Source organism: Amyelois transitella, chromosome 6, assembly GCF_032362555.1.
Source record: "Amyelois transitella isolate CPQ chromosome 6, ilAmyTran1.1, whole genome shotgun sequence".
Classification (NCBI taxonomy): domain Eukaryota; kingdom Metazoa; phylum Arthropoda; class Insecta; order Lepidoptera; family Pyralidae; genus Amyelois; species Amyelois transitella.
Genome location: NC_083509.1, coordinates 4,341,327 through 4,364,734, shown reverse-complemented (window position 1 = coordinate 4,364,734; position 23,408 = coordinate 4,341,327). Strand labels below are relative to the sequence as shown.

At 32.8% G+C, this 23,408-nt stretch overlaps 1 protein-coding gene across 1 annotated transcript in view; it reads left to right on the top strand.

Annotated features, from left to right (window-relative positions):
* Nucleotides 1-20,639, top strand: part of LOC106131190 (proton channel OtopLc) — a 50,168-nt gene extending 29,529 nt beyond the window's left edge. The window contains exons 4-9 of the mRNA XM_013330199.2: nucleotides 6,508-6,625; nucleotides 7,715-7,823; nucleotides 9,958-10,137; nucleotides 16,412-16,572; nucleotides 16,887-17,049; nucleotides 19,321-20,639. Coding sequence (XP_013185653.2) covers nucleotides 6,508-6,625; nucleotides 7,715-7,823; nucleotides 9,958-10,137; nucleotides 16,412-16,572; nucleotides 16,887-17,049; nucleotides 19,321-20,327 — 1,738 coding nt within the window. The 3' untranslated portion in view covers nucleotides 20,328-20,639. The remainder of the gene's footprint in view (nucleotides 1-6,507; nucleotides 6,626-7,714; nucleotides 7,824-9,957; nucleotides 10,138-16,411; nucleotides 16,573-16,886; nucleotides 17,050-19,320) is intronic.
* Nucleotides 20,640-23,408: the final 2,769 nt, after the last annotated feature.

The window sequence follows — 23,408 nt, the reverse complement described above, 5'->3', positions numbered from 1 at the left end:
AAAACTCACTCTAGCCAATCATTGGCCGGGTGGCAAAATTGCCAGAGTGAAAAATGTTAGCGCCCGACCACGGTTCTGTAATAAATTACAAGAATACGTAAAAGCTTACAACTGAGTATTCTGCAGCCTCCCCTCTTGAGAATAAGTGCGGGGAAAACTCAGGTAATGTAATAATCGATTTACGGACATTTTACGACTAAGACTTTGATGTTTATTTGCCGAAGCGAATGAAAAAAGTGTTTTTTTGCGTGCAAATATTCTTGGAATAGGACACTAGGCGATATTCGCCATTAAATTATAAATTCGACGCCTATTACACTAAAAGGTTTCGTGGGTAATAAAGGCCTAAATATACCAAACGTTAATGTGCTGTGAGCCTGGTTCCATAATGCTTCATTTGCCCTTATTAGCATAATGTATATGTAATAAAACATATATAATAGAGTGTTCTCCAAAGTGTGTGATATGTCTATAATTCAAGATTAAAAGTAATAGTAAGACCGAAGTGCCGTGTTGCTTCCGGCACCAATACAAAAAAGAATAGGACCACTCCATCTCTTTCCTATGGATGTCGTAAAAGGCTACTAAGGGATAGGCTTACAAACTTGGGATTCTTTTTTAAGCGATGGGCTAGCAACCTGTGACTAGTTGAATTTCAATTCTATCGTTAAGCCAAATAGCTGAACGTGGCCATTCAGTCTTTTCAAGACTGTTGGCTCTGTCTACCCCGCAAGGGATGTAGACGTGACCATATGTATGTATGTAAGACCGATCTAAAAGAATATTTTGAGCTAACTATATTACTTTGAATTTATTCGTTAATCATAATTATAGTCTTAACACTTTACAATTTAACATAACGGATAAAAGACATCCTCAAATAACTTTATTTGTCGTTTTAACCAGAACTAAGAAAGTACATTGATCAATATGCCCCAGCAACCTATAAATTATTGTTGATTATAGAGTTTTAAAACCCAAAAATTATAATCTAAAAACACTGCATACTACTTATATTACTTAATCTCTACTTTCCCCCCCGTCTAAATATTGTCCACCGGCCAGTCCCAATAAAAAATAAAATACAGGCAAATTTTCAAGCAAAAAGTCTTCGATATCTCCCCAAAATCTAATTTCTCGTCCCTAGGCGCGTCAGTTCGCACTCGCGAGGGAAATTGCATTTTCCTCACTGAATGTGCACTCTAATGAAAACCACTCACGGCTCGGCGGTGACACAATGTACCCAGTCTAGTGCTTGGGAATTAACATCAGTATACATTTGCATAAATGTAGGCTCAGCGTCTTGAGCACAAAAACTCTCAAAATAAAAATACCGGTACAAGTCGGTCTGAAATTTGCTGTGCATTGTGTTTGCTGTGATTTTATGAATTTCCAAATTTTGAATTCGACATTATAAATATTTTCTCTACCTCGATTCCTCTTGTTGTCATTCTATATACCTCAATATATATAAAATAATTTTTTTGTAACGTTCCGATATAGTTTTTTGCAAAGAGTTGTAACAATTTTGGTGAAAAAATATGTTAATGCTGTACAAGGTAGATAACCGATGCTGTTGAAATCAATTAGAATTTATCAGTTATTTTTTATTGTGTGTCAAAGCATCGCTTGCATTGTTTTGTTTAGTTTCGATACCAATACTTTTGTCTTAATCATTCAATATTAACAAAGGTTACAATATCAGTACCTATGAGAAAATACGGTATACATATTAACAGCTGCTGGATAACGCTTTAGATTGTGTGGCGCATTTGAATATGCTTATGGGCTGCGGGGATGATGCTGAAGGGTTTCTGAGTGTATTATGCCATGATGGAAATTTTGTGTTTTGCTTTTTAACGCACGCGTGGGAATCGTGGGCACGAATTCTTAATGCCAATGGAAATTCCGTGTTTAGTCAAAGAGTTTGCAATGCGAGGAAGTGGTGACGAGGTGACGACTGATGTTCATAAATTGTCCTATCCTAGTCTACCAATTTTTGAATAAAAGTATGACATTACTTACATTCCATTTTGGTTTCCTTTAATTTTAAATGTGTTATTAATTTTTATATATAAAATTCAAATTGCACAACGTTTTTTTATATGTATAAGAAAGATACAAACGTTGATGTTGCTAGAAATGATATAAGTTCTATGAAATTAAATATTGTTAATGAAATTTTTAGTCAGGTAACATATACTTAGTACAACGCTTGAAAACAACATTAAGTGAATTTCTGCAATTTAAAAAATAAATAATACTGTTCGTTCCATTAAATTAGGTTAGTTTATAAAGAAATATTTACATTCTTAATAAAGCTCTGAAAATAAATATCAGGTAAGAAATTCATATTCACTATTCTTATATTTAGCTCCCTGTTTCATATTTACCTACAATAGAATGATAGAGTAGAAATGGAGCAATGCTCGTAATAACATAAATGAGGTAATGGATGACCCTAATTTGATACAGTTTTATACGGGGAGGGATTGGCGAACTACCTAATTGTATTATCCCTTTGCCGTTTCTTTATTTCTGTCAGTAGTCGCTTGAATGATATGATATAGTGAACAATAGGATCAAAATATATAAGGTATTGCATTTGACTCCTTGCAAACTCCTTTTGCAATTTCATTAATCTTTTCAAGCAATCTTGTCGGTTTAGGCTAGGTTATGGGGTACTTTTGACCTACCCTTAACAGACCGTTACCGATTAAAGTTCATAACAAAAATATTGTTTGCAAAGTTAAATTTATTCCCCAGCGGGATTTATTAATTATATAAAATAATTCATGAGAAAATTGTAAAAAAAGAGACAGAGCGTTGTATTTACTATAAAATAGGTACTTTTAATCTTTAAGGCTAATTATTATTCGGATAAGTGAAATCTGTGCTGAGCAAAAACAAAAGATTGCGAGGCAAACAACTTGCGGTCTGAAGGGCCGGTGCAGTTCAGCAACTTCAGTAATTATGTGTCGTGCCGTGTTCAGAGTTAAGCTGAAACTTAGCCGCAACTGCCATCCGTAATTTGTTGCCTTTAAGTTGTAATAATAAGATCATCTATGTATCATATATCTATGTAAGGTAAGATAAATACACAGGAAATTTGATTGTTCAACTTTATGTCAGATTATATTTATTTAAAAAATATATACATTCATTTGTTTACTAAAAGGATGGACTGCACACTGACACTTCTTTCCCGGACAGGCAGGTATTTAATTTTCTGCTCATTTTTCTACATAATTAGGTATAGCTATTGTTTTGTGAAAAGAGAAATAAATAAAAGACATGCTTCTCTCCATATAAACCTTAACCATTCAAAAATCTCATAAAAATTGGCTAAGACTAAGAATCACAAACTAACTTCATAAACTAACATGATATAATACGTTTATTTACTAACTCTCTGGCAGTTTTAAAGATAGCAGGTACACTATTATAATTATGCTCTTAAATTATACTTACTCAACAATTATAAATGACGTTTAAAATGGAAGGCTTAGAAGTCCTAAGTAAAGCCGACATTAGACATTCAAATATGGAAATAGTTTGTGTTTAAATGGGCATAATTTACTGGAGCTCGACTTAAGTTCTTCTTATCAAACAAACGAGTGTAGTTAACGTAGGATCCATAATGGAATACATTTTCATTGTTTGAAAAAATTCAAAATAAAAATATCCCCGTCTCAATTTTAAGGCTAAGAACACTCGCAGGTAAATCACTTAATAAAAAAAAACTAAATTGATAACCCTTCATCCGTTTGTGGGATATGATGACACAGAAATGCTGAAACGTCAAACTTATAACACCCCACTTTTTCAATCGGGGGTAAAACTTAATTTCGAAGTTTTACTTAATAAGAATAATTAGGTACCTTTTTTTTTAAATAAAATCATGTTGACACACTGTGAACACACTACACTACACACTGTGAACACACTACCTATTATTCATCCTAAAACCGGGCTTCACAATAACGGCATGTATTTGTATAACCATTAGTTCTACAATACGCCAAAACACCCTTCCGATTTTATCTTACTTTGAACAACGAATTGTCTCGTAATAACTGAAAACAGGTTTTAAATGATATTAAGAGGGACCACCCTTGCATCGCAAAATCCCTTTAAAGTTCAAGGAGCCTCATTCATCGCGTGATGTTATAACTTAAGCCTGGGGTCCGATTCTAGAGCAATCGAAAATAGTTTTCATTTAGAAATTTAATTTTAGTTAAACAAAACACAGTTTGAATATTCTCAATAAACAACCGAAGAACTGAATGTACAAAATGATAATGCAATAAATCAATTGAAATTGTAATTGAAGAATTTGATAAACGATAATGCATTCTACTTTAACTTTATTAATCATTTTGGAACATTTCCTAGGTTTAACAGTGTTTTGGGAAAGTCGAATGTACAAATATTAATCAAATAAAAATTGCAATAGAAGGCTTCAAGAAACAAAAATTGGAACGAAATCTTTTTCGATTGCGTAAAAATCGAACCTCCGTACAATCGGGAGGCGCATCATCACACGCCTTTGCAACTGCGTAGGAACTGTTTCATACCTATGGGGGGCCAATAACACGCTGTTACCATGGCAACAACCCGTGCCGAGGGGACCCTTCCCTCTGAGGGAACTCAGGGGCTTACAGGAACCATCCCGGCCAGATATCTTCACATTTGAAACATCTTATTGACCGAAACTGTATGCCTTGTTTTGAGGGCTCAACTTTTATTGGTTATGTATTATTTAGTGCATTTTGGTTCGTGTCTTTTTGTAAAGCCTATAGAATTTATGGATACTTATTTGTCAGCGATAGATTATTATTGTAATAGCGTAAAGCTTTTGTATCGGTGCATTGTCCGAGTGTAGGAATTTAGGCACAAAGATTTAGATTTTCTGGCTTTATTTCATTTTATTAAAAATTAACTGTATTTTTTCTTAAAAATACCTATTAGCAGAAATTTCGTTTTAAAATCACCATTTTTCTGAAATGCAATTCAGATGCTCTCTGTAAATTTCGTTAATACTTTTGAAATTTAATTAGGTTGTTAACTAAAAATATCAAATTAATTATTGAGGATCAGCGATTTCGACACGGCATGTGATGTTCGGACCGGATTCGATTAAATTATAAATGAGCTGCGGTCTGGGGCAAAATTGGACCGGATAAGCTCCTAAAACAATATGTTTGTTAACGTTAGTTGTTTAATTATTTAATTTAGATAATTTATACTTGGTGATAATATTTATGAGCTTCCAAATGATGATTTTAGTTTTATTTAAGTCAAGTGAGATGGCAAGTGAGAGTTGCAATAAACTGATATAGTGTAAAGATATACTTAACAACGAGGAAACATTGATTTGTTTCTTGAAATTCAAACCAATTAATAACGTGACAGAACAATAACGATGAACGCCATTTTTTCGAACGAAATTTTATGAAAACAAGCTAAAATAAATTCTTCATAAAATTGTGCTAGGAAGAAAGACAAAGAGAATTGTAATGATTCACTTGCGTTCGAAATTTGAAAGGGAAAATGGAGTCAAACGAAAACTCGACGGGGGTCGACTATCAAAGTAGCTTGAGAACAAAGGAAGCTTTAGCCACTGGATGTAATTCTGCAGATTAACAGTAGCCTACTGACATCGTCACCGAGTCGCGTTTGGATGAAAACTGTGCTACAGTATTCAAATGAATTTAACACTGAATGTTGAGCGTGAATAACGGTTTAGTTTCATCATTTTATGTCAGTTTAAAAGACCTGATATCTCAATATAAATGTTTTTGAATGGAAAAATGTGTAGAAACCAATAAACTATAATACACTCCAAAATAAAAGCGTAAAATAATGGTATAAGCTATTTTTAAAACTTGATTTAGGAGAGCCAAATCAAATTTTCAAAATAGCTATGTACTTAATACTTTAAAAATACATTAATTTTGGCGCACAATCCATTACTTTTGGTGTAAACTATAGTATTAAGTGTTTAATACCGGTAAAAGAAATTACTGTTAGTATGCGTAAGCGCTAACAAAACATTGTCCATTGTAAAAGACAATGCAAGCTCAAGATAAAGCTCCGATTTCCCAGCGGCACAGCTTCATCCCATTGTAAATGACTGTGAAAACATTGAAACTATTTACACTGGGCCATTGTTCGTTCTACTTTCTTACAATAACATGCACTCTTATTGTTATAGCAGGAGATGCTAAATTGCAATACGAGTCTGGGGTTATCGTCCTTTGTACCTACTGGATTATGGGGATTAACATGCATGCTATTGTGGAGGTATTTAAATCCCAATTGAAAGTTCAAAGTGTGTTTTGTGTTTACGTAATTTTATTAAATTGATTACAACGAACAAAAAAACCGTTTTACAAAAATCAAACCTGAGCTTGTGTCGTGGTGTAATGTCATAAAAAAATTATTAAAGATAAAGATTGCAGGTAATGAAATCAATACTATAACGGCTTTATTTTTGTCCAATAGGGGCGATGCATTAGCAACCACGCTGTCTGCTCTATACGGGAAGCTGCTAGTGGTGATGGGTGTCGCGTTTCCTATGGCCGAAGTCATCTCCACCTACATTCCACCTTCGTTTTACGAGGTAAGTAACCACTTACATTATTTATTGCCAATTCTTAAAACTATGAATATTAACACAAGCGTGCAGGCTCGTAGGGGTTATGCTGCCTCCGACAGGCATTATTAACACCCAGATCAAAATTCTAGATTTAAACCGTCAGATATTATAATAATTCAATAGATTTAGACCGAATATTGGACAAAGTGTAGAGGGAAACTTTGAGCAGCTGGCATGGTCCCCAAAGCTTGCTGGTGAGCAGAGTGAGAGAAGTTATTGCCACTTACATTCAATCTTCATATTGTGAGGTCGACCTTAAGATTTAAGGACTTAGAATGATTAGCCCGAAGCGTGCAGGTAGTACTTAGAGAGTAAATATCGTTATGCTGCATCTGCGGTGATATGGTGGAAGGAACATACCGAAATCGTTACTGAAGTTCCCAGGGATTACATGAGAGCTAATGGATTAAAATTCATTAAAACTAAAGATGATGACTACCCGAGAAAGAAAAGCGTGAATAGTTAAAAAGTGGACTTCATCTCCAAAGCATTGCGACTGATAGTCCAAGATCAAATACGCTAAGTTAAGCGAGAGAAGTGATCTTTAACTGCATACATTCCAACTTTACGAAGTATCTGTCCAATGCCCACATTACTCACTGTCTGCTGTAAGGGCCATGGATATTAATTTACTTTGGCTTGAGATCGGGAATACGATACCTGTTGACATGTGATAAGAAAATTTAATAGAAATAGTGTTTAGAATCTTGTGACTTTCGTTGCCTTTATTGTTTTATTTTTGAGACATTCCATAAGCTCATTCGATAGTATTAAAAATAACTTCAAATTTATATAGTCTATGAAAATCTCCGGCTTTATCGTGTAAAGGTAAATTTACATACAACATAGCTTTGCTCTCATTTACAGATAATAATATTGTAGATAACGATGATGAAATTTGTCAAAGGATAAAAATTATTTCGTTACATGTTCAGTGCAACAGAGTTGAGTATTTTATCTGTTTTGTCCTCTTCCCCCTGTTCCCTTTTACACTGGCTCTCAAATATGAGAGAGAAATTAAAAATTAAATAAAAAAAATTGTATTCTTCTTAGGGCTTCTACCTGTACCTGTACATTGGCAGCATGGTGTTCCTGCTCTACATGTACGCGGCGCTGGCTCGGGACCGGTCGCGGTCGGCTGCTGACACCACTGTTGTTGCGAGTGAGTCTATATATATATATATATCTATATATATCAATTCTATACTAGCGGTCTGTTATGGCTTTGACCGTGGTACATGTGTTACTATATGTTTTATATTATGTATATACAAGGTGAAAACAATTGTCATAATCGGTTCACTGTTTCCTAAGATTAGCTCTTACGAAACAAATAATGAAAATCCTCTCGCTGACCACTCCGGTATTAGTATATAAATAGATTTAAAACAGGCAAAATTTTGAAGTGTAATGACTCAGAATGACACAAAAAAATGACTACGCCAGCCGCGGGGAGTCCACTGTTGAATTAATACCTCTAAAAATTGATTTCATTTTTCTATAGTACTTAATTTGTTTCTGACACTGTAGCATGACACGCGCGACGCCGTTCATATCGCGCGAAAACTATCGCTGTTTCGCTTTTTATTATGACGTGAACAAGGACGGACGGACAGACAGGAGTCATTGAAAAGATTTATAAAAGTAAAACACGTCTATACCCGGAAGGGAAGGCAACAGATAGGTACATGTTTTTTTCACCATCAGAAACAAGACTGCAAAGAAAAGCTTAATTTATGTTTTTAATATTTTTTTTAATTCCATGTCTACCCACATATACTTGTACTGTGTTTTAAAGTGAAACCTTTGATAATTTTAGCCTAGAGATTGTAGGTTGGAGTAGAGTCCAAGTCAGACCTGTCAATAACAGTGTACATTATTAATAATAGAATTTCTCAATGTTCATTATTCATGAACATTCAACATTTTCAATACAATAAATGCCGATGTTGTTTACGTTTGTTAATGTTTTTTATTAGAAAAGTAAGCTTATAACAAAGCATATTACTCGTATGTCCTTGTCCCCGAGTTTTGCAAATAAAATATTTCCTCTTACTTTATAAGCGGTTTACACTAAGAAGTCTTTATATTCTTGGAATTCCAAATAAACATTTCATATTAACCATGTTATATTTTCCCTGTGTATACGGGGATAAATTGCCGTGTGGTTCCCGGTACTTTCGAATACTACTCCATCTCTTTTCCATGGATGTTATCATGACTAGATATTATTATGATCCAGTGTGGATTAGGTTTCCTTGCAAAAATTGCGGAGGTCCAACGCAAAGATACTCGTGTAAATATCTGACTTAGTCAATCAGGAATCAAGATCAAAATTTGCACCCTAGGCTCCTCTCCAGATAGGTGACGCTGCTACAGAGATTAACTACAGGAGGAAGAAGTATATTTGTATTAATAATGTAATATCACCGCCACGCACTTGACTACGTTTTCATGGAGTTTTATTTTAAGCGTATTTAACTCAGTTTATTGAGACATTTCATTCGATAAGATAACTAATAATTGCTCGTACTTCTTAGGAACAGACGAAAATAAAACAAAACATTCTCTTCGTGATCAACATCAAGTTACTTAAGATGTTATTAATTTTAACTGTTCTTTAACCGGATCCTTGAATATCCGAGGAAGGGTAAAAACATCCTTGTGTCCTTAATTATAAAGTTGAAAAATTCAATTTTGTGGCATTTTATAAAAAGTGCGACGGTACTAATAAGAATAAACGAGTTGGCAAAACGCTGCAAGCAATTTTCTCTAAAAAATCTTTTGGTTTTTTTGTGCAATTTGTTTGCAACTAAATTTATAAAAGCCTTATCACTAACGCCTTTTGAGATTTAGGTTGAATTTGTTTTACTTCAAGATGATTATATTAAATAGCCTCGAAGTAAGTTCGAATCTTATGTTACGACATACTTACTCAACGATACTTTATTTTATTTTATAATAAATATTTATATAGATAAGGCCAATCAGAAAAAGTTCTTTTCTCATCATGCCCTGACCGGGATTCGAACTTGGGACCTCCGGTGTCACAGACAAGCGTGCTACCGCTGCGCCACAGAGGCCAGAGGCCGTCGAAACAATTTTAAATATTTTTTCTTGAATAAGTACCTAATCGTAAGAGGCTTATAAAGCACTTTGATGATACTAGCTGGCATAGACGCTTTATGCCACTTCCCACTTTTGGATTTGCGTCACACTAATACGTGATCTTTTCAACTGGATGAGAATAGTTGGAGATTATTTTTAAAAACTTTTAAATTATTGTTTTTTCACAGAAACCGACTCAAGTTCATCCCCGTCGGAGTCGGACTCCTGTTCGTCCAGAACAGAGCGGAGCACTATGACGGCCCAGCAGTTACCGCCCCACCTGGCTGCCAAGCGCTTGTCACTAGGTTTTGCGCTGACAACCAGAGTGCACCATTATGGCAGCTTCTACCTACGAATGGGCGCAGTTGGTAAGTGTTAGTTGTGTCATTAAATTTTGCAACTTATCTTCCTATTTTGATAGTTCGTGATTCAATCCTCGGAAGGATGTTAACTTTTTAGTCCTAGGTTTCTGAACAATCTCTTGTTGGTAAATTGCGATATAAGTCCTCCAGCGCTTGTTCTACCGATCTGAGTGCACCCATCGGTTATAAATAATAATGTAAATATGGTTAGTTCACTGAATTAGTTTGTAGTCAAGTGGCGGTCTGGGTTTTCGCTTGCATCTAAAATTTCATTGGTACTTCCTGTACATTATTTCACATTAGGGTCTTCTACTTCACTTTGATAATGGTCTGTTTACACTAGGGAACTGTTAGGGAAAATAAACAAAACAATTGTGTTTAATGAGTCATCTTCAGGTTATTCGAAAGACATTATTACTTTTGGTAAACAACCGTTACAGAATTGATTCGAAGTTACCCGTAATGTGGTCATTTCCTCATTGGCTTAGAACGGCTGTTGTTGTCTAAAATGGCTAATAGCTTAATTCTTATTTTATTTTTATCAAAGGAAGTTTATTTATTCAAAAGTCATATTAAAAATGATATTTATATACAAAATGATGAGCTTACAAAATGTATTGGGAACATTATTACAACACAAATAGATTTTGGATCACAACTGACGGTATCAAGGAAAGCAGAACAATTTTTACCTATTATAAATAAACTTAACCATGTGACTACAACCTATAGAACTGATTTAAGTAGAAATTATGAGTATATTCATTATAATTACTTACTAATTGTTGAAGAAAACGGTGATTTGATAACTGACATTGAAAACTTAAGAAGAGATCTATATTGGAATCCTCACGCCAGGTTCATTATTTTAATTGAATGTGTAGATTATAAAAACAAAATTGAACACGTTTTTAGTATATTGTTTCGAAATTACATTTTTCAAGTTTTGATTGTTGTAAAAGAAAAGAACGTTAATGTGATTTATACTTACTTTCCTTACGCTAAAAATGAGTGTGGTAATTATAAAAATATTAAAAGGGTATGTCAATGTACAGATCTCAAAAATGCCCGCAATGTGTTTCCAGCCGCAAAAGACAGAACATTTCAAAATTGCAGTCTACGTATAGTTACTCACCATTTCCCACCTTTATCAATTTTACCTGAAAAACGAAATTCAATATTAGGTAAAGGAGTAGAAAATGATGTTATGAATTTTCTAGCTGAAATGGAGCATTTTAGTGTTATATACCATTATGACATAAATAAAGAGAGATTTGGATCTATTAATGACTTTAAAGCTACTGAACTTCTTGGAAAACTGCAAAATGGAACGGTGGATATAACGATGGGCGGATTTATTTTAGTTTCTAGTCGGAGCTTGTTATTTGATTATATTTGGACTTATTTCACATTTATAGATGATTATATGGTGGTTTTATTGTCACGTGATCAAAGTTTACCACGATCGCTAATATTTTATTATGTTTTTCAATACGAAACTTGGGTCGGTACTGCCGTCGTTACCCTGATTGTTTTGTCTTTGCTGATTGCATTAGAGAAACAATATTCTAGATTACATAGGACCACTTATGATATTAATTCAATGCTGTTTTACATGTATGGTGTGATTTGTGGAAATACAGGCACTCCTATACAACGTCGATTGAAATTTAAATTATGTCTTCTGTTGTGGGTATGGTATATGTTTCTTATAAATTGTTTTTACCAATCCTCGCTTATAAGTTTTTCTACCGTGAAATGTAAAATTGTTGATGTTAATGATATAGAAACATTAGTCCTAAAAAAATATAAGGGTTGTGTTCCTCATAGTGTAACTAATTACTTGAAGGAAGCTTATAATATTCCAGTTGATCATTTTTCGAAAACGTCAGGAGAATGTTTTTTAACGGACTCATCAATATTGTACTTAACAAAAAATCGAGGATATTTTAATATAAACACTTTTTATAGGTTCCTTTACGTTATAGATCGTTCAAATAGATGCAAAATACATGTTATGCAAAGGACGCAAGATGCACGTATAGCACGTGCAATATTTGTAAACAGAGGCTTTCCATTTTTGGAAAAATTCAACTATCAAGTACTGAAACTATCTGAAACTGGATTATTCATAAAGAGTATGCATGATTTAGGTATAAAAAGGTCTCTTTCTATGGGAGAAGTTGATTGTTTCGGTAAAGGGTTCACTCCTTTTACATTAAAACATTTATATTTTATATATACTATTTATGCAATTGGAATATGCGTTTCAACTTTAGTTTTTATACTGGAACTTATTGTTAAATTCTGGAATAAATAGTATTTTCAAAACGTGTTCATTTTATTATACTTGGACTTCAAATATAATGTATCTTTACGTCGTAGTTGCTAATTTGTTTATTTATCAGCAGTCATCAACCTGCTGCCGGTTCGTCTATGACCACAATTCTGTATTTGGAAAAGTTAGGTTTAACACTTAGCAATTCCCGCGCGATCTACGCACGAAATCTTTGCCAATATTTGCAAGGGAACTATAAAAATATTGGCTTTTGGTTGATCTAGTTGGCAGTATGTGTAGGTTTCTTCACAATGATTTTACTAATCGTAATCAAATTGGTAAAATTGTTTAGTGATTAAATTTAATTAAACGACTTGCAACAAAACAGGTGATATTTAACAAATCTCAGCAAGAGATTATTTTTAGAAAAACAATAAGGAAAGCTTAATGCTTGCATGCATATAGAATTTAACAAAAAATAATATTTAAATATTGTCTTATCGTTATGGTTTCGTGTTGATATCAACGTTTTAACTTGGCTCTTATCGCCTTAGGTTTGCTGTTTTGTCAAATATGAATAAATGTATATTAAAAAGGTATTTCTTAATTTATCACCAGCCAAAAAAGCCGTCCCAGGTGACAGTTTTGTATCTAGATGAGAAAAGACACCCTTTTTGTCACATCATTAGATATTTTTGGGTAAGGCCTGGTTAATTTTGTTTTGAACAATTGTCAAATCAGTAAGTTCCAGTTGAGTTTTTCAATTTTACCAAGACTCTTGGCTCTGTCTACCCCGCAAGGAATATAGACGTGATTATGAATATATTTATATAAGATAAGTTCGGGTTTTGTAGGCATACATATAAACTTATCTCATATAAATTTGTTGAAGATTCGACCAATATTCTTGACAGGTTCAATTGTAAAATATTTTTCATTACAGGTAATTTTAGTTAAAACTGATGTTTGATATGAAATACAATTTGATTGAATTGAAGTAACTTTAGCCGATTAAACATCTACCTAATTAAAGTACGTCGTTGTCATTCTTTCAACAATTGTGGTATTTCATGTTGACATTCGATATAGACAAAACATGATTAATTATTTTAGGTTCTGAACTGTATATAAGTTTGACAAATCTCTACGAATATTAAACAAGTAATTTGAAAACATAATTATGTTTACATTAGTATTTTGGTAAATATAATTACATATACATTAACATCCTGATCGAAAAAGTGCTCATTTCTGGGACATCTTTGAAAGATTGCTGTTACGTAAAATGGTTAACTTTTCCTTGTTTATATTCATCCATATTATTTTCATATCAAAGGAAGTTTATGCATCAATTCCATACTTAGATAATAAAAATGATATAACTGTGCAGAGGTTAAAAAAATGTGTTGGAAACATAATTACAACTCAGTTAGAGATGGGATCACAACTGACAGCATCAACAAGAGCAGATAATTTTTTAATCGATATTCATAACCTGAACCACGTAACGATGGTCTACAAAACTAATATGACTGTAAAACTCAAGAATAAACACTACAATTACTTATTATTTATTAACGGAAATGACGGGTTAAAAGCTAAAATTGAAATCATAAAAAAAGAAATATTTTGGAATCCCGAATCAAAGTTTATAATCATTGTGGAATATAAAGATCCTAAAAATAAGCTCAAAGATCTGTTTAAAATTGTTTTTGAATACTATATTTTTGAAGTTTTGGTTTTGGTAAAGGAAGAAGTATTTACATATTTTCCTTATGAGGAAAATGAATGTGGAAATTATGAAAACATTAAAAAAATTTGTGAATGCAAAGACCTCACTGTTTCTCTCAAAGTGTTCCCCACACTAGAAAAAAGGAGTCCGAAAAACTGCACTTTTCGTGTAATTACGCATCATTATCCACCATTAGCAATATGGCCAAAGAATAAAAGTTTGTATCCTGGAGATGGATTTGAAGTAGACGTCATAAATTTGTTAGCTGAAAAGGAAAAATTTAGTCTAACATATCAGTTTGATAACGAATATGAGAGTTTTGGAAATATTATCAACGAAAAAGCTACTGACCTTCTTGGAATATTGCAAAATAGAACAGCTGATATAGCATTGGGTGGATTTCTTTTATTGGCCAATAGAAGTTTAATATTTGATTACGTCTGGACGTATTTCACATTTACCGATGATTATATGATGTTATTTGTATCACGCGGCGAACGCGTGCCTAGTTGGGCGATATTTTTAGTAATGTTTAATTATGATACCTGGATTTCTGTATTTGTTGTTTCCTTCATTATTTTGTTCATTCTTATAGTTCTGGAAAAAATTTACACCAGTCTTAAAAATACTATTCCCTATGATATAAATTCTACATTGTTGTATATGTTTGGTTATATTTGTGGAGATTCAGGAGTTCTTTTACAGCGCAGATTGAAATTTAAAATAGGCCTCTTGGTTTGGGTATGGTATATATTTTTCATTAATGGGTTTTATCAATCTACATTTGTTAGCTACACCGCTACTACTGGTAAGATACTAGACGTTAATAATGTAAAAATGTTAGTACAAAAAAGATACAAAGCTTGCGTACCGCACAGTGTAAGAGGAATTTTGAATTATACTCGTATTTCAGTTTTTAACAATTTTGTAAAACCACCACTGGAATGTAATTTAACTGAATCTGCGATTCTGTACCTAACGAAAAACACTGGTCTTTACACAGTTAATACTTTTTACAAGTATCTTCATGTCCTCAATTCTACGAACAAGAACAAAATCCACGTTATGCCAGGCATACCTATACAACGTATGGCACGTGTAATTTTTGTGAATAAAGGCTTTCCATTTTTAGACAAATTTAATAAACAGGTGCTCAAATTATCGGAAACTGGATTATTTATAAAGTGTATGCGTGATTTAGGAATGAAAAAATCCATCTTATTGAAAAAAGCCGATTATTTTGATAAAGGATATTCACCATTTGCATTGAAACATTTATACCTTCTTTATGGGATGTACGTAATTGGAGTTTGTCTGGCAACTACTGTTTTTATCGTAGAACGAATAATATTTGAATATAAATAAATATTACTCATTGCAAATGCTTTATTTTTAATTATTAATGTTTACTTCAGCAAAGTATAAATAATGGAAGCTTTAATTTTTTATCAGTTAAGTACTAATTGAATTTGTATGTTTATTCTGATTATATAAGGCTACTTAGTTTAGAATCTTTAAAGTTGTTTAAAATTCTTTGTGTGAAAATCATTGTAAGTAGACTCTACTAAATTATTGGCACTTCAATATTAAAGTTTGGTTTTTGAAACATTCTACTCCTGTTTTCTTTTAAATATCCCGGTAAATGATTTTATAAAAATAAATATCATTTAAATAGTATCACTTTTTTATCTGTTTTGTGGAAGACAGAAACAATATATTCTCGAAAAGACTCAGAGGCCATGTTCAGCTGAAAAGCTTAATGATGGAATAGAGATTCAGCTATCTGATAACAAGTTAACCTAAGAGAAAATCTAAATTTTTGTAAGCATTTCCTTCGATTATTTTTTACTATCTTCGAAGGATTAGAAGCATCTGTCACACACTAGTTATGTTTTATTTTTGTGGTCAGAAAAGCTAACTCAATCTGTGTAATTTTACTCGTAATTAGGTATTTTAAGTCTTCCGAAACCTTAACTATACAGTTTGCAGATGCAGTAGATATTTGGCCAATGTCACTTGTCTAGTACATACATACAATCAGTCTTTATCCCTTGTGGGGAAGACATAGCCAACAGTCTTGATAAGACTGAATGACTACGTTCAGCTTCAGCTGTATGTATGCCTAAATAATGGAATTAAGATCCATCAATTCAAATGGTGACAGGTTGCTGCCTATCGCCTTTAAGAATTGCAAGTTTATTAGCATGGTATTGTATACTTGTCTGGTATAAGTAAGTGTAATTACAAACGTTTCTTTAAAATCTTTGCAGCCTTCGGCATTGGATCCATGATCTACTCCGGACTTGAGTTTGGACAGTACTGGGAGTTGGAGAGGAACACGAATTGCCACAACGTTCTTCTAGCACTCACGCCTGCCACCAGGATGGCCTTTATCTTCATACAAATGTACTTCATCTTTCTGAACAATGAGGTTTGTAGATTAGGTTTTATATTAAGATTTGATGCAGGCAATTGTTGTAAAATTATTATGTCGTCAACTACGAAATAATTTTTAAATGGTAAAAATAATAAGATATTATAAAATCTCTTATTAGTAAGTATTATATAATAAGACAATAGTTAACAAGACAAGTGTTGTTTATGTTTAGTTTGAATAGGACCATCCTCTTTTTTTCTACGGATGTCAAAGAATGTAGCATACAACATTACGAACTCCTATGGGATGTTTAAATAATTAAAAGGTACAGTAAGGATAAAGCTTGATTAGTAACCATATAATTACAGATGAAAGTGTACAAACACAAGATAGTGGCTCGTTTCGGGCTGATGCACATGGTTGGCACCAACCTGAGTGTATGGCTGAACGTACTGGTGCAGGAGACCAAGCACGAGATCCTGACCTTCTACGACCCGGAGAACAAAACCATCGGTCTGTCGCATCGGCTAGGTAAGGAATTAGGAAAAAAAATACACTTTTGGTAACTGTTGTTAGTAAAATAATGACTAAAAAAAATGACTTCTACGAGTAATCTCTCATTTATAATAATAAAAAAAAAACAAGAATTTAAAATGTTATAAGTACTTTCCTTCCATATACTATGCAACCATCTGAACTGCTCTTAATATAAGAAATTATTAAAAAGTTCCTATGATTTGGTTCCATAGCCTAATGAACATATCCTTTCAAGAAAGATATCATAATCGGTTCATACAATTTCCCAGAGTAATTTCGTAATGAGCATATAGTCAAATTCTTCTTTGAAGTCTGTTGAAAGAAACAGTTTTCCTTGCATAAATAGTGAGGAGAATGAGGCAAGTCATTCCGTAATTTGTTTATTGGGTCATACCACATGGTTTGCCATCGTATATCGATCCTATAAAATGTATAGTAGGTAGAGCAATTTTTTTTATCCACTTTTGTACATAATGTGTACAATTATATCTGCAACCTTTCAAACTAATCTGAATGAAGTCATTACTTTACAATGCGTATTGTATCGAGTTCAATACCTCCGGTCAGTCGTGGCTATTTAGCTAAACAAACCGTCCTTCGTGTTACATCGGTTGGGCAGGCTCGGTGAATGAAGTCGCGTGCGTACACTAACCTATACCATGTATAGGGGCGTTTCGATGTCTCGTCAATCGATATTTTGTTCGTACGGTCAAAGGCAGAGAAACATGACCACAGGGATTTTTGTATAAATTAATTATGATGATGATGTTTCCCTGCCATTGACTGTACATTTACGAAAGTGGTGTTAATGTTAATAATGTTTTGTAGTACGAGTTTATTTGCGGTTTGACGATGGTGTTATAATCAGCCTATTATCAGAATATTTTATATGAAAATGATTTGAATTTATTGAAGTACCTACAATCGCCCGCCTCAACGTAAAATTGCGCTTTATTTCAGTTCTCCCGATCTGAATAAATTATATTAATACAAAATTTCGTCAAATCGGCCTTACGGTTAGGGCGTGAAAGCTTCACAGATAAACAGATGTTCGCATTTATAATATAGCATGGTTATATTGGGGTTCAGTTCGTACTGCGCGGGTTTTGACATTTAATTACACCGTCAGTAGAAAAGTACTCACATGTTCCAAACTACATGATAAAGATCCGATATAGTATTTGTTCATCTTTGCGATATATTATGTATTTACGCCAGAGTCAAAGCTTTCCTAAGATCACATTAGTTTCATTATATTAAAGGAAATTAAAGGCTACAAAAACTTTAACATAATACAAATTAAATCGAAGAAACAAAGTAAACAGTCGCCATAAAAATAATTTCATAAATTAATGAATCCCATAAGCTTGAAGTGTGGAACTACTTCAGTCTTAATTGACCTATTGTAAAAGGTGTAACAATTTAGTATCAAGTATATATGTATTCACATATAAATCTGTCTAAATATAAAAGGGTAATTTGCCTAAAGCCATTATTAACATTTAGTAAGGGATTTTATCCCTAATTTTTTGTTTGTTGCCCTTTCACCCACATAATTATCTTGGAAATTTCCTGCGTCCTTTCATTTACTTGACCCTTTCTTATGTAGCGTTTCCATTACCTTTTATGTAAAGAGGATTAACCAGGGACAATTTATCTTTATCAATATGTCTCTATAAAAAATACAGACATCAGTAGGATGAAGGGCGAAGAAAATACTCGTATTAAAAGTTGATATCGAGTTTATAATATTGATTAATAATATATATATATATACATATAAATATAATATATATAATAGATATATGATATATATATATATATAATAGATATATGATATATATGTATATAATTCGGTAGTTGAAAAAGGGGTTGATGCCTTAAACTTCCGACAGTAATTTGAGACAGCCCTCATCACGATTATGGGCGATTTCTCGAAGTATGTCAATTGCATTCCAATCCCTGATCGACGTCAAATGGCATTTTGCCCTAAATTCTCGAGCACTGAAATGGAGAAACAACTATAATTACATCTACCTATCTCTCTCATTAAGCTCATGTTCAATGTTTCACGATGATAATGCTTAAGCCTTTACATTTACAGTCTATGATCCCAGAAAAAGAGTCCATGATTGTGATTAGTAATTTAAACATTTAAAGACTTAGGGATAAGCCCGCCTTTGTACTGTACTGTTTAATATTTGTAATGTACTCCTTTAGTGAACAATAAAGCATTAACTTACTTACGTTTTTCTTCTATTACAGCATTCCAAAAAACCTTCGCGTCTTTTGGCACGGAAGTTCCAGCATCACACCCTGCGGCGGCACATTTACGCGTACCTCGTGGTCTAAAAGGACCTCATCATATCTTCGAATGTAGGCGGACGAACATTATGGGCTCCCTGGTGCAAGACGCTTCACCGTTCCTCTTCCCCTGCACTATTGAATACTCCCTCATATGCGCTGCCATCTTATATGTCATGTGGAAAAACATATCGAAATACCCATCAAAAGACGTTGCGGCGGCCATAGCTAAAGCTAGGATACTTGAAGGCTTGGCATACAAGAAATCGCCGCATTTGTATAGCGTTGATTGCGCTAGAGCACATAAGGGTTTATTCTTTGGAATCCTCGTACTAGTCCTCACAATAATATCATTAATATTGTTCTTCGTGTTAGTATCTAAGAAAGAATATGCATCTTTGGCTGTTGTGGAAGTGAATGTTTGTGAATTGGGATTGTATGCAATGACTACGTTTGCCAGCTTGGCTGGAATGGTGTGCGTCAGAAATTTGAAGTACGATGGCAACCGGAACCTTGAACTGGACAATATCCTTCTTGTGGGAGCTCAGACAGGAATGTTCATTTATGGCACCTTTACCATTATTGGAGGTCAGTTTACTATAGAAAAGAATACTATACTTATTCTCATAACAGCTTTGTCGTCTTTAATTCAAACGACTTGTCAGACAATGTTCATTTTGGATGCAAGCCGAAGGTCAGCGAAGACTCCCGAACAATTGCGTAAGAAACCTGGAAGAGAAATAGTAACGTTTCTTCTAGTCACAAATTTGGCGATGTGGGCTATCAATACTCTTGAAAAGTCACGAGCTGAGTCACATCCAGTTCAGCTGCATTTTTATGGTCTTTGGGCGTGGACGATTATTACGCACGTTTCTATGCCACTAGCTATCTTTTACCGGTTTCATTCTACTGTTTGTTTATGTGAAATCTGGAAGAGAGCTTATAAGATGAAGCCTGCATACATGTAGCGACCGGCCCGTAGGTACTAAGTGAAATTTGTCGATCATGAACTATGGTATGATGGAATTTTGAAGTAGACCAGTGGCGTTGATAGATGTTAGTGCCATAGATTCAACTATTCAGGTGTGCATAAAAATCTATTAAGATACGCAATCATAAAATTTTGTGTTCTGTAATTTGACAACAACGGGCAAGTTGTTAATTAAAGAAACTATTGTAATAGAATTTCAGTTAAAAAATATAAATTAGTTTGTAGCTATATTTATGTGGACTTTACCCATTTATATCGTCTATTGTAATAACCGTTCCTTTAGCTGTACTGAATCCTTGTGTAATAATCACCCTGAATTAGTTTCCAAGTTGACTGCTATAATGTTAAGTTATTGTATTAAAATATTTTAATGTGTTATTTATTTGTAGCTTTATTGAATGCTTTAACTATAATAATGGTATAAATACGTTGATTTTGATATTTAGATCGCAGTATTTCTCACTTAAACGGGTAGGATTTTATTCATTTATCGCTTAATTTTATGCTGTTACGAGTACTTTTTCTCCATATGTAGTGTTATTGTTGAAATTATGTAAGACATTGTGTTCATATTCTTATTCTGTTTTTCTAGATATAAATTAGTTAAGATTGAATATTTGCTGTCTTTCCTAGTATTAAGAGGCTATACAACATTCCACTATATAATGCAATAACATTTACTGCAATAGCACTTACGATTATAATGATTCAAAATGTATGTCTTCCATTTACACTAGGTTTCAAATTTTTTAAATTCATATTATTTAAAGCCGTTTTCAGTTAAATCAATACTAGCATTTTAATGAAAATTTGATTAGACATCACCTTAGTGTTACCTTCATTCGATTTATATTTCCATGACGGGAACAATAAGCGACCTAATAAATAGAAAGTTTTTGAAAATTTTTGAGCATTGAGCTTTGATTATGATTATAAATGATAATAAAATAGTTTATTACTAACAGATAAACATAGTTCGGGACATAGTCTGATCAGGATTTTAGAGATTTTGTAGCAGTATTTTTGCGAAGAAAATATAGTAGTATCAGTATTTTCGAAAAATTTTGTATGTAGCAATACTATACCGAGGACCCAGTAGATAGAAAAACAAAATAACACCAAAGTTTTATACGAGTAGGAAATAAAATTTTATGAATGGATCTAGTTGCCTCATATTTGAATAGCATTTGAAGAGATTTATATTCTGCAGTTGGTAGAAATACTGTACGCACTTGACCAAAAGGCTTGTTAAAAAATGATATTCGGATATATATTTTTTTTCGAATTATTAAATAAAATTCTCTTCTAATTTTAACGTAAGTATTTGCCATACTTAGCATTAGTTAACTTGTGATTATTGTTGCATAGCTAAATCTAATATGAAGAAGTAGTTTTGTTTGTTAAAGTTTATACAACAAATTCCTTCATGATTATCTATCTTTAGCAATGCTAATAACCAATTTGTTTTTTAAAGTTCAATTGATACAGAGAAATAAATTTATAAGGCGAGTGCGTATAGTTAGAACGAAATGATCTTCATAAAATATTTTAATAGATTTTATTTACCAATCAACTATAAAGTATTTTGTAAATTGTATCGAATAACAATAAAACTACACCAAATAAAAATAATGTCATTATAGACTTAGCTATTTCGTCCAGTTCATTGCGAAATCATGCTTATATATGAAATATCTGCTTTTAGAAGATACGAATTTTGTACTATTACTTGGTTTGATGTTAAATTGTATGGATCACCTTTTAGATTTAGAAAGTTGATTAGTACAAATCGTAACTACATTATAAAGAAACTGCTTTCTTAAATCTTTATCAATTCGGTCTTGTTAATACCTACTTACATCATTATTGCTCAAATTGACTCAAACTACATTAATTTATATACTTAATAAGTTTCCTCTTTGCATTTTAAATTTAGAACAAAGACTATATGTTTCAATATTTACCCAACATATTTACAAGTAGGTATTTTAAGAACTTCTCTACTCATTATGGTCCAGTTTTATGAAAGGTTTCAGAAAACGAAAGTTAAATACGCTTTTTATTTAATACGACTTCTTTTGTGACATAAAATAGCTAGCGTATAGTTGTAAACATATTTATAGCATTCGTAAAAAATATTTAATAAATATAATAAATTTACAAATATACACCAAATACTCACGTTTGACAATGTTAAAGTAAAACAAGAGTGTGGGATGCTACTACGATTATATTATTATTATGATGCTGCTATTTTCTTGCATTGATCTTATGACTAGTGATTTTAAGGCTCAAACTTGATGGCAAATTTTTATATAACGCATTTATTTGTGCAATACCTTATATCAAAATAAAAAAATATGGTTTAGATTTAAACTTTGGAACATATTTGCAAGCGGAAAATACGTTGCTTTATTCGAATGAAACAAATATTCGTATACGGGAATAACACCACAACCTCTACCATACATATACGAGTATATACAACTCATCACGTCTTATCCCGTACGGGGTAGATAGGACCAATAGTCTCGCAGACTAAAGGGCCATTTTCAGCAGTATGGCCTTAAATCCTACCATCCTAAGTGAAAAATGAGAAATTGTGACAAGTTTTTTTAAAATCTAAAAGTAAATGTATGGAGTACCTACATTAAAAACAAAATATTTATTTTAATGGCCGTTTTGTTGGAAGCCTAAGAACACCAATTTAGCCGTCGTACATTGAAACAGTTTTTTTAATTAGATATTTTAAGGTTTAATATAATACCAAATATTTGTTAAATACCCTATTATATGACATTTTGATAATTTTTAAAACTATTTAGTTTTGTAAAATAATAGTGATATTAGAGTAATGTTTTTAAATAAGTATACATATATTTGTGAACTATTTATTTAATTAGGCAAGACTGTGAATAGCTCTGATTGTCTCCTTGGATGTTTCAAGTTAAAAAGCAAATAAAATTTCTTGGAAGCATTGACGTGTAATTATTTACTTTTACCAGGAGCTCTTGTTATTATTGTTTTTAGGAAAATATTTCTGATTTGGGCGAAAGAC